Source organism: Kogia breviceps, chromosome 5, assembly GCF_026419965.1.
Source record: "Kogia breviceps isolate mKogBre1 chromosome 5, mKogBre1 haplotype 1, whole genome shotgun sequence".
NCBI classification, from domain to species: domain Eukaryota; kingdom Metazoa; phylum Chordata; class Mammalia; order Artiodactyla; family Physeteridae; genus Kogia; species Kogia breviceps.
The window spans coordinates 124,926,234-124,939,395 of NC_081314.1; the positions used below are offsets into that span (position 1 = coordinate 124,926,234).

Consider the following 13,162-nt stretch of genomic DNA (forward strand, 5'->3'; position numbering starts at 1 on the left):
TGTGTGTGTGTGTGTGTGTGTGTGTGTGTGTGTGTGAGAGAGAGAGAGAGAGAGAGAGAGAAAGAGAGAGAGAGAGAGAGAGAGAAATTTTAAATGAAAGAAGAAACAGAAAATTAAAAGAATTTCGTCATGTCCAGTGTTTTTAAAATTAGAATATACATCACATTTGCAGCAGCAGTTCACAACAAACAGGAGGGAGCAAAAAAATATAGAGTGAAAAAGGGAACAAAACAAGACCGGTTTTAGAATTTGTAAAACCTATTTGCAAAGCTGGTAACACTTTAGTAATTCTTCACGTCCACTCACTACATATTCACGGGGAAGATATCAACAGCTTTGGGCTGTACAATGGGGGTCATAAATTTCCAAAAAGCTGAATGATGATCCTGGTGGCAGAGATTGTTGTATGTTTGCCATACCCTTATTCAGTCCCATTCTAGGTACTTGACTAGACTGCACATCCTAAAATGGGTCACGTGACAGTCTGGTTAATAAACTATAGTGAAAGTGATTGTGTTTATCTCCAGATATGATTTCTAAAAAGATCTTCTATAACATTTCTCCATTGTCTCTCAGTAGGTTGCAAAGGATCCAGGGGAGAACTTGGCGCAGGAGGGATGGTGGAGGAACCGGCATCCTGAATACCTGCAGAGCACAGCTTCTTGCCATCTTTCTTGGACTATAACGTAAGTGATAAATAAACTGCAATTGTCTTACATTGCTAAGATTGTTTATCGTAATATTTAGCTTGCCCTTAAGAATATGATCAGTTTGCCTGTTCAGTTTTCTATGAAGTTGCTGAGTTTTAGTGGAAATGGATAATCTACTTACAGGTCTAGCTCTGCTCTAAAGGGCCTCTGGGAATTCCTGCACTTAAGTAAAGATTAAGAAGAATATTCCTGAACACATTTAAAATAAAATTACAATAATATTGAACTACTTATAATAGAAAAATTCAGAATGCCATAATATTATCATTTCAAGATGTAGGCTTGTGCTAGGGACTTTCTCGTACATTCTTTCATTTAATTTCAGGATATTTCTGGAGAACCTAATGTTACATGTCATGAAGCAGGACAGACTTTTGGCAAAACAGATATAACCCAGCCATGGCTGAGTAGGATTACTGGGTATTCAGGATTATAATTTTTGACTACGAAGTGCTTTTAAGTGTAGCATCAGAAAAAATTCTCAGTGAGAGATCAATGAGCCTGTCAAATAATATCAGCCATTCTATTGCACTATCTGAAATTGCCTGTAATGGAATGGGATTCGTATAGTTGTGTTCTTAGGATCCACTGAGAGCTCCGTCTGTTGGTTGGTTCAATGTTTATTAGTTGTGTGTTTTCTCAGGGCTTTGAATTCTTCAGGAACGTAAATCGAACATGATCTCTGCCTATCTATTGTGCACATACTTATAAGGCATGCACATACATTGTGCATGCAAACAATCTGTGGAGACACTTGCCAACTTCCAAACAGGCCTGAACATTAGCCTAAAGGCTGTGAGTCAGCATCTCTTCTCATAGGTCAGCTAAAAAGTGAACTTTTCTGCTGATGCAATTTTCATCGAAGAAAAAAGCAATTTAAAGAAATCTTGGTTCCACTATAGTCAGCTATAAGTTGTGAAAACCTAAATAACTAAAGACTAAAAAAGAAGCTGTTTAGAAAGTCAATATTATTATGACTCTATTAATAACACAAACTAGAATTAGAGCCCACAGCTGGAGGAGAAAAAAGAGATAGAGTAAAGGTCAGTTTCACATAGAGAATTCTCTTAAAATAATCTTTCAGTGAACGTAGATTGATGGATAGGGCCTTTCATGTAGAAATTATGCTATAGAAGTTTGAGGTGGGCTGAGGTGCAGAACTCACAATTATTCATGGTTAAATAATAAATAAAACAACTTATATATGCTTGAAAATCCTAGATGGATAGAGTAATTGATTTGTCCACTTTTTCTACAACAACTTTAAATTGTTTTTCAAAAATAGATATAATGCTAACTTTAAAACACAAATGAAGAAGAGAATCAAGAAAAAATGGCAAACAAGGATTCAGAGGCTTAAGAAAGTTAGTGACATGGATGGTGAATTGATACTGTTTAAATTAACATAAAACCTCCATGATATTGAAAAATAACAATGCAGTTTGATTATGTCCTTCAGGCAAATTTAGAGAATTCAGTTCTAATAGTGAGGTTCATGTCATGAGTTTAGAATGACTAAGAAAAATAATTCATGGCCTTATAACTTGTTTTAGGACAAGTTGCCACACATAGGATATTTCTATGGTTATTTTTTGATATGCACGGATACTAATTTATTTTGAAAATTATAAACTCCATGGCAATAAAGAGCACATAATAGGTGTGGTTCATTGTCTGATTATTCATCTTATATATTTTTCCCCATTTAAAGTTATCGATCATCATTATACAGGCTTAAAGTATGTGTCTCACTTTGATACACATTAGTTTTGAAATATAAATCAGCATCACCTTTAGTACCTCATGATGGCACACTTGTATCACATTCTCTGTGAAAAGGTTTTGAAAACTGCCTGCAAACCATAGCAAAATAGGATGTTGCTTTCTTTTTCTTTAAGTAACTTAGTTATATAAAATAGATTAAAAAATATTCTGTAGCCTACACTTTCTTCCAATATGCTCTGAGTGCACTTCAAAGTATGTAGTTAAACTCTGAGGTTTGAATTTTATCCAAGAACATTTGAATTAGGATTGCTTAGTAGAAGACTCTTCAGTCAAGTTGCCAGTTTTTGAGTTGGTTCTGGGAAACAGAACAACTGCCTGTCTTTTCAAGTATATACTGAGGGGATAGGTAATTTTTTAAACTTCAGTTGGTAATGGAGCAATCATCTTCAATTAACATCAAGCAAGAAGAGCAAAGTGTAACAAATAATAGAAGAACAAAGTGTAGCAAATTGTAACTAAAGTCTTTTCACATTTCGGGAACTAATGGTGCTCATGGTCAATTTTTAAACTGATTGTAAACCACACCAAAAAATTGTTCAATTCCTGCTGTTTAATTTTTCAAGAACAAATTATAGGTTAGAATTGTTCAGATCGTTCCTCACATTCCTTACCAATCTGTATGTACATTTATGTGTTAATCTTTCATGTGTATATTATCCAGTGATAAAATGAAGAAATAAGCCAAAGAAGAAATATGTTTATATCACGTTGAGCCATGTTTGGCATTTAGTAAGTACTACTTAAGGGTTAAATAATAATAATAATAACAGTGATTTAAAAAATTATTAGCACTCAAAACAAATGCCAAAATTTACAAAAAAAACACAGATATTTTATTGATCAAACATGAAGCTCTTATTTGTAGCTGATTTCCCTTATTCACAGAACTACAACTCAAGTACAGTTTTTAATATATCTTTTGTTTCTTTGGCAAAAGGTTAATCAAGTCAGCGATCAAAATTAAGGGGTGGTGATTACTGAGTTAGAAACTGTTAAAATGGCAAAAATAAAATGACCAATATTATGATAAGACAGTGAAAAAGTGTTCAAATTCATAATAGTTTGTAGTAGCTTAATACGGGATGAAAACTAATGCCAATCTCCTCCCCCAGATATTAACCACAGCATTCTTTCTACACTTGTCAAATGGAATTCTGTTTAATTGATATGCTTAATGTCATGTGATAAAGTTTAGGAAATATTAATATAATTATTTTTTAGATTTTTGTATTAAATTATAAACATGGCTATTAGGATATCTCATTCTCCAGTAGTTTTTGGTACTTGAGGGATGTGTGTGTATGTGTGTGAGTACATAGTGAGGAAGGATAGAAAAGAAGGGGGAAGATGGAGGGAAGGTCATCACTTACCACAAATTTTATTGTCTTCATCAGAGCCATCTGGACAGTTCAATTCTCCATCACAAAATAAATCAATTGCTATACACTTTAGAGCATCAGCACACAGCCTTGAATCAGGTGGGCACTCTACTGAGACATTTCCTTTTAAAAAAAGATTGGATTTATAAGTTTCCCGCATAGCAGATTTAATTTCCAACCAATGAGATCTGTACAATGTCTGGATAGTTATTATGTATGTTTTGTCATTTGCGTAAGTATATGCTTACTTATAAGCATGTATTTCAATTTCCAAAAGAAATATTTATTTAATTTAATGAATTGATCATTTGTAAAAACTTAGACTTTTAAATTTTGAAGAAATGATACATATTTCTTCATAGATGTCAAATACGATGTTTATTTTGTTGATTTTTAACCTCGACAAATCAATACTACAGTTTGGACATTTAGTCACCAATATTTACACCTCCTAGGATTGTAATGTGTAATGTGGGGCAATTTATTGGAATATGTATCACATCATCTGCAGTATCTAGTAGGCACTTCCTTTACTTATAAACTTATCGTTTGAAAATATAGTGGCTGAAGTCAAGGTTTGCATCTTGCAGAGCAAAATTTGTCAAAGAAACCTATTTTATAGTAAAATAAAACACTTAAAATTTCCAGCGCATTGAGCATGAGAAACCCAAAGGTTATTTCTGTTCAATATCTCCTTGCTTCTTGGATCAGAGGTTCTTAGGAGGAAAGGTGCAAACATGGCCCTGAAGGGCTCCATGCCATACTCTGGCCATGATCTGATCAATTTGCATCTCTCAGCCTGTCTTGTCCTTCCCCTTCTCCTCTTCCACATTTCTAGACATAGAGATGGACTGAGAAACACATTTTACTCCTAGAAATTGACTTGGAAATTTTAGGTGCAATTCTAAAAATATATTTGTATGCCCACTAGATAAACACATATGTTTTTATTTTTCTAAGCAATGTGAGAATTTGAATATTTTTTGTCTATGATTAGAATAACAATGACAGTTTAAAGTTTTTGGAAAATCTTTAAGCTCAATAACATTTTTTGTTATTGTTCTTAATCTTAAAACCAGCATTGCACTGCCATCTGCTGGGTTTTAAACATATATTTGATTCTGAAATTTCTCCTTATATTCCAAGAAATTAACTGGAGAAAGAAAAGTGCTTCTGTCAATAAATCTGCTAAGATAATACTTAATTAGGAACATTATAGACAGGGTTGCTGAGTATATATACAACTAAATTGGACTTTTGTAATTGTCTGTAATTAACGTGGATATAAACCATTGGGAGATTCAAGGATCACCTAACATCTAAAATAGGAAAGGATAAAAACCAGAGCCATTCCCAAATGACAAAATACTCCCACTTAAGAGAATAAAAAATGATAAAAATGGTATTGAATAAACACATATGCATATTATGAGATATATATGAGATACTCATCAAGAGAGTCCTTAATTGTTGAGTCCCTAATCCATGAAAGGCATAGTGCTGATAGTATTCCATAAATGCTTGATAAATAAATAAATGAGAAAAAAAGGGCATTATTCTAGAAATTCTATGTCTCATTTTAACAGTAGTTAATAGAATTCTAAGTGTTCAGCATCTATAAGAATAGATTTAGGGATATAACTAGGAAAATTATAATTTTGTCTGATCTAATGCTTCTCATGGGAACTTCACTTCCTGATGTTTCATATTTTGTCTGTTGCTTATTGAACTTTATAGATTGAACTTCAAAACCACACTGGCAAGTGACACCCCTTGGGATATTTTGATCTGATTAATGATCATTCATTCACTCCACCAGTATTTATTTCTATTTATTTGTGTCATGGATTTTTAAGGGATAGAGATAAAAGGATGAGTAAGGCAGAAACTATTCTCATGGAGCTTGGAGTTTAGTTGGAGACTGGTTCATTAACTAATAAATTTTTTAAATGATGCAGAAAAAAGTGATATGGGAACATCAAAGACTGGGCTACACCATGGATTATTTTCCTTCTGAGGCAGGGATTGAAAGCATCTTCACATAAACTAAATTTTGAAGGATGCTTAGAAATGCACAAGGAAGAGAGGTATGTGAAATGTATACATAGTGATATGACAAGAGCATATTAATGTATACAGAACAGAGGACTCTAATTTATCCAGATGTTGGGATGTTTATTGAAGCTATGGCAGGAAGGGAGTTTAGTGCCAAACTCTGGGGGACTTTAAAAAAATATTTTAACATATTAAAATATTTTTCTATAAGTTTCTATAAGAAAGTGTTTACATATATATGTGATATGACCAGTCCATGTTTCATAAAGACAATTCCAGGACCAAGTGGAGAATCATGTGAAGAGAGCAGACAAATTGAGAAACTGTTTCAGTGGTCAAGGTGAAAGTTGATGAGGGTTGGAACTCAACTCTTGCACTCACAGAAGAGATGGGGCATATTCCAATTGCTATTTTACAAGTAGAATTGATGAGCTTTAGTGACCAGATGTGCCCCTGATGAGAGAGCAGTGGCTAAGGGGATGCTAAGGATGGTTAAGTACACTTTTGGAATAGCCAGTTGAATTACCAATGGTCATTAGTCGTGTTAGTGATTATAAGAGAAACAGCTGGTGGGATTAGAAAATGACTCTAGTTTGAAATATTTTGATTTGAAGGTGGAAATATTATATTACGTCAAGACTGTACTCTGTATATCTCCAGACTCTGGTGTATAAACACTCTTCAGCTGTCTCGGTCCATGAAAAAAGTTCTCTCAAAACCAATATGGGGGGGAGACCTTCAAAATGGCAGAGGAGTAAGATGTGGAGATTACCTTCCTCCCCACAAACACATCAGAAATGCATCTACATTTGGAACAGCCCCTACAGAACACCTACTGAATGCTGGCAGAAGACCTCAGACCTCCCAAAAGGCAAGAAACTCCCCACGTACTTGAGTAGGGCAAAAGAAAAAAGAAAAAACACAGACAAAAGAATAGGGATGGGACCTGCACCAGTGGGAGGGAGCTGTGAAGGAGGAAAGGTTTCCACACACTAGAAGCCCCTTCGTGGGCGGAGACTGTGGGTGGCGGACAGGGGGAAGCTTCGGAGCTGCGGAGGAGAGCGCAGCAACAGGGGTGCGGAGGACAAAGCGGAGAGACTCCCGCACAGAAGATCGGTGCTGACCAGCACTCACCAGCCCGAGAGGCTTGTCTGCTCACCCACAGGGGCAGGCGGGGGCTGGGAGCTGAAGGCTCGGGCTTCGGAGGTCGGATCCCAGGGAGAGGACTGGGGTTGGTGGCGTGAACACGGCCTGAAGGGGGCTAGTGCACCACAGCTAGCCGGGAGGGAGTCCGGGAAAAGTCTGAAGCTGCTGAACAGACAAGAGACTTTTTCTTCCCTCTTTGTTTCCTGGTGCACGAGGAGAGGGGATTAAGCGTGCCGCTTAAAGGAGCTCCAGAGGTGGGTGCGAGCTGTGGCTATCAGCGCAGACCCCAGAGACGGGCATGAGACGCTAAGGCTGCTGCTGCCACTGCCAAGAAGCCTGTGTGCGTGCACAGGGCACACTATACACACCTCCCTCCAGAAGCCTGTGCAGCCCGCCACTGCCAGCGTCCTGTACTCCAGGGACAACTTCCCCGGGAGAACACACGGCATGCCTCAGGCTGGTGCAACGTCACGCCAGCCTCTGCTGCTGCAGGCTCGCCCTGCATCTGTACCCCTCCCTCCCCGTGGCCTGAGTGAGTCAGAGCCCCCGAATCAGCTGCTACTTTAACCCCGTCCTGTCTGAGCGAAGAGCAGATGCCCTCAGGCGACCTACATGCAGAGGCGGGTCCAAATCCAAAGCTGAACCCCAGGAGCTGTGTGAACAAAGAAGAGAAAGGGAAATCTCTCCCAGCAGCCTCAGGAGCAGTGGATTAAATCTCCACAATCAACTTGATGTACCCTGCATCTGTGGAAAACCTGAATAGATAAAGAATCATCACAAAATTGAGGTGGTGGACTTTGGGAGCAACTGTAGACTTGGGGATTGCTTTCTGCATCTAATTTGTTTCTGGTTTTATGTTTATCTTAGTTTAATATTTAGAGTTTATTATCATTGGTAGATTTGTTTATTGATTTGGTAGCTCTCTTCCTTTATATATATATATATATGTATATATATATATATATATATTTCTTTTTTCTCATTTTGTGAGTGTGTATGTGTATGCCTCTTTGGGTGATTTTGTCTGTATAGCTTTGCTTGTACCATTTATCCTAGGGTTCTGTCTGTCCATATATTGTTTTTTCTTTTAGAATAGTTTTTAATGCTTGTTATCATTAGTGGATTTGTTTTCTGGTTTGATTGCTCTCTCCTTCTTTCCTTTATTTTTATTACTTTAAAATTTTTAAATTTTAAACAATTTTTTATTTTAATAACTTTATTTTATTTTATTTTTTTCTTTCATTTTTTCATTTTTTCTCCCTTTTCTTCTGAGCCGTGTGGTTGACAGGGTCTTGGTGCTCTGGCCGGGTGACAGGCCAGTGCCTCTGAGGTGGGAGAGCCAAGTTCAGGACATTGGTCCACCAGAGACCTCCTGGTTCCACATAATATAAAATGGTGGAAGCTCTCCCAGAGATCTCCTTCTCAATGCTGAGACCCAGCTCCACTCAATGACCAGAAAGCTACAGTGCTGGACACCCTATGCCAAACAACTAGCAAGACAGGAACAAAACCACACCCATCAGCAGATAGGCTGCCTAAAATCATAATAAAGTCACAGACACCACAAAACACACAACTGGACATGGTCCTACCCACCAGAAAAACAAGATCCAGCCTCATCCACCAGAACACAAGTGCCAGTCCCTTCCACCAGGAAACCTACCCAACCCATTGAATCAACCCTAGCCACTGGGGGCAGACACCAAAAACAACAGGAACTATGAACCTGCAGCCTACTAAAAGGAGACCCCAAACACATTAAGTTAAGCAAAATGAGAAGACAGAAAAACACAGCAAAAGAAGGGACAAGGAAAAAACCCAACAGACCAAACAAATGAAGAGGAAGTAGGCAGTCTACCTGAAAAAGAATTCAGAGTAATGATAGTAAAGGTGATCCAAAATCTTGGAAATAGAATGGAGAAAATACGAGAAATGTTTAACAAGGACCTAGAAGAACTAAAGAGCAAACAAACAGTGATGAACAACACAATAAATGAAATTTGAAATTCTCTAGAAGGAATCAATAGCAGAATAACTGAGGCGCAAAAACGGATAAGTGACCTGAAAGATAAAATAGTGGAAATAACTACAGCAGAACAGAATAAAGAAAGAATGAAAAGAATTGAGGACAGTCTTAGAGACCTCTGGGACAATATTAAATGCACCAACATTCAAATTATAGGGGTCCCAGAAGAGGAAGAAAAAAAGAAAGGGACTGAGAAAATATTTGAAGAGATTATAGTTGAAAACTTCCCTAGTTTGGGAAAGGATATAGTCAATCAAGTCCAGGAAGCACAGAGAGTCCTTTACAGGAGAAATCCAAGGGGAAACATGCCAAGACACATATTAAACTATCAAAAAGTAAATACAAAGAAAAAGTATTAAAAGCAGCAAGGGAAAGACAAGAAATAACATATAAGAGAATCCTCATAAGGTTAACAGCTGAACTTTCAGGAGAAACTCTGCAAGCCAGAAGGGAGTGGCAGGACATATTTAAAGTGATGAAAGAGAAAAACCTACAACCAAGATTACTCTACCCAGCAAGGATCTCATTCAGATTTGATGGAAAAATTAAAACTTTTACAGACAAGCAAAAGCTAAGAGATTTCAGCACCACCAAACCAGCTTTACAACAAATGCTAAAGGAACTTCTCTAGGCAAGAAAAACAAGAGAAGGAAAAGACCTACAATAACAAACCCAAAACAATTAAGAAAATAGTAACAGGAACATACACATCAATAACTACCTTACATGTAAATGGATTAAATGCTCCAACCAAAAGACACAGACTGGCTGAATGGATACAAAAACAAGACCTGTATATATGCTGTCTACAAGACACCCACTTCAGACCTAGGGACACCTACAGACTTAAAGTGAGTAGATGGAACACGATATTCCATGCGAATGGAAATAAAAAAAAGCTGGCATAACAATTCTCATATCAGACAAAATAACTTTAAAATAAAGACTATTACAAGAGAGACAGAAAGAAACTTCATAATGATCAAGGGATCAATACAAGAAGAAGATATAACAATTATAAATATTTATGCACTCAACATAGGAGCATCTCAATACATATGGAAAATGCTAACAACCATAAAAGGGGAAATCAACAGTAACACAATAATCATAGAGGACATTAACACCCCACTTTCACCAATGGACAGATCATCCAAAATGAAAATAAATAAGGAAACACAAGCTTTAAAGGATACATTAAACAAGATGGACTTAATTGATATTTATAGGATATTCCATCCAAAAATAACATTATATATTTTCTTCTCAAGTGCTCATGGAACATTCTCCAGGATAGATCATATCTTGGGTCACAAATCAAGTTTTGGTAGATTTAAGAAAATTGAAATCGTATCAAGTATCTTTTCCAACCACAACACTATGAGACAAGACATCAATTACAGGAAAACATCTGTAAAAAATACTAACACATGGAGGCTAAACAATACACTACTAAATAAACAAGAGGTCACTGAAGAAATCAAAGAGGAAATCAAAGAATACCTAGAAACAAATGACAATGAAAACACGATGACCCAAAACCTATGGAATGCAGCAAAACAGTTCTAAGAGGGTTTATAGCAATACAGTCCTACCTCAAGAAACAAGAAACATCTCAAAGAAACAACCTAGCCTTACACCTAAAGCAATTAGAGAAAGAACAAAAAAACCCCAAAGTTAGCAGAAGGAAAGAAAGCATAACGATCAGATCAGAAATAAATGAAAAAGAAATGAAGGAAACAGTGGCAAAGATCAATAAAACTGAAAGCTTGTTCTTTGAGAAGATAAACAAAATTGATAAACCATTAGCCAGACTCATCAAGAAAGAAAGGGAGAAGACTCAAATCAACAGAATATGAAATGAAAAAGGAGAAGTAATAAGTGATACTGCAGAAATACAAAGGATCATGAGAGATTTCTACAAGCAACTCTATGCCAATAAAATGGACAACCTGGAAGAAATGGACAAATTCTTAGAAAAGTACAACCTTCCGAGACTGAATCAGGAAGAAATAGAATATATAAACAGACCAATCACAAGCACTGAAATTGAGGTCGTGATTAAAAATCTTCCAACAAATAAAAGCCCAGGATCAGATGGCTTCACAGGAGAATTCTATCAAACATTTAGGGAAGCACTAACACCTGTCCTTCTCAAACTCTTCCAAAATATAGCAGAGGGAGGAACACTCCCAAACTCATTCTACAAGGCCACCATCAGCCTGATACCAAAACCAGATAAAGATGTCACAAAGAAAGAAAACTACAGATCAATATCACTGATGAACATAGATGCAAAAATCCTCAACAAAATACTAGCAAACAGAATCCAACAGCATATTAAAAGGATCATACACCATGATCAGGTGGGGTTTATCCCAGGAATGCAAGGATTCTTCATTATATGCAAATCAATCAATGTGATAAACCAGATTAATAAACTGAAGGAGAAAAACCTTATGATCATCTCTACAGATGCAGAAAAAGCTTTCAACAAAATTCAACACTCATTTATGATAAAAAACTCTCCAGAAATTAGGCATAGAGGGAACTTACCTCAACATAATAAAGGCCATAGATAACAAACCCATAGCCAACATAGTTTTCAATGGTGAAAAACTGAAAGCATTTCCTCTAAGATCAGGAACAAGACAAGGTTGCCACTCTCACCAATATTATTCAACATAGTTTTGGAAGTTTTAGCCACAGAAATCAGAGAAGAAAAAGAAATAAAAGGAATCCAAATGGGAAAAGAAGAAGTAAAACTGTCACTGTTTGCAGATTACATGATACTATACATAGAGAATCCTAAAGATGCTACCAGAAAACTATGAGAGCTAATCAATGAATTTGGTAAATTAGCAGGATACAAAATTAATGCACAGAAGTCTCTTGCATTCCTATACACTAATGATGAAAAATCTGAAAGATAAATTAAGGAATCACTCCCATTTACCATTGCAACAAAGAGAATAAAATACCTAGAAATAAACCTACCTAAAGACCTGTATGCAGAAAAATACAAGACACTGATGAAAAAAGTTAAAGATGATACAAACAGATGTAGAGATATACCATGTTCTTGGATTAGAAGAATCAACATTGTGAAAATGACTCTACTACCCAAAGCAATCTATAGATTCAATGCAATCACTATCAAACTACCAATGCCATTTTCCACAGAACTAGAACAAAAAATTGCACAATTTGTATGGAAACACAAAAGACCCGAATAGCCAAAGCAATCTTGAGAAAGGAAACCCAAGGTGGAAGAATCAGGCTCCTGGACTTTATACTATACTACAAAGCTACAGTAATCAAGACAATATAGTAGTGGCCCCAAGACAGAAATATAGATCAATGGAAAAGGATAGAAAGCCCAGCGATAAACCCATGCCCATATGGTCACCTTATTTTTGATAAAAGAGGCAAGAATATACAATGGAAGAAAGACGGCCTCTTCAATAAGTGGTGCTGGGAAAACTGGACAGCTACACATAAAAGAATGAAATTAGAACACTCCCTAACACTGTACACAAAAATAAACTCCAAATGGATTAAAGACCTAAATGTAAGGCCAGACACTATAAAACTCTTAGAGGAAATCATAGGCAGAATGTTCTATGACATAAATCACGGCAAGAACCTTTTTGACTCACCTCCTAGAGAAATGGAAATAAAAACAAAAATAAACAAATGGGACCTAATGAAACTTAAAAGCTTTTGCACAGCAAAGGAAACCATAAACAAGATGAAAAGACAACCCTCTGAATGGGAGAAAAATTTTGCAATTGAAGGAACTGACAGAGGATTAATCTCCAAAATTTACAAACAGCTCATTCAGCTCAATATCCAAAAAACAAACAACCCAGTCCAGAAATGGGCAGAAAACCTAAATAGACATTTCTCCAAAGAAGATATACAAATTGCCAACAAAAACATGAAAGGATGCTCAACATCACTAATCATTAGAGAAATACAAATCAAAACTACAGTGAGGTATCACCTCACACCAGTCAGAATGGCCATCATCAAAAAATCTACAAACAATAAATGCTAGA

The 13,162-nt window shown here is 36.4% G+C and overlaps 1 protein-coding gene across 2 annotated transcripts in view; it reads right to left on the bottom strand.

Moving 5' to 3' along the window:
- The window catches only part of TMPRSS15 (transmembrane serine protease 15), a 148,886-nt gene that overhangs the window by 117,351 nt on the left and 18,373 nt on the right, over positions 1 to 13,162 (bottom strand). For both annotated transcript variants that reach the window (XM_059063874.1, XM_059063873.2), the window contains one exon: positions 3,866 to 3,997. In XM_059063874.1, the coding sequence (XP_058919857.1) occupies positions 3,866 to 3,997 (132 nt within the window). The remainder of the gene's footprint in view (positions 1 to 3,865; positions 3,998 to 13,162) is intronic.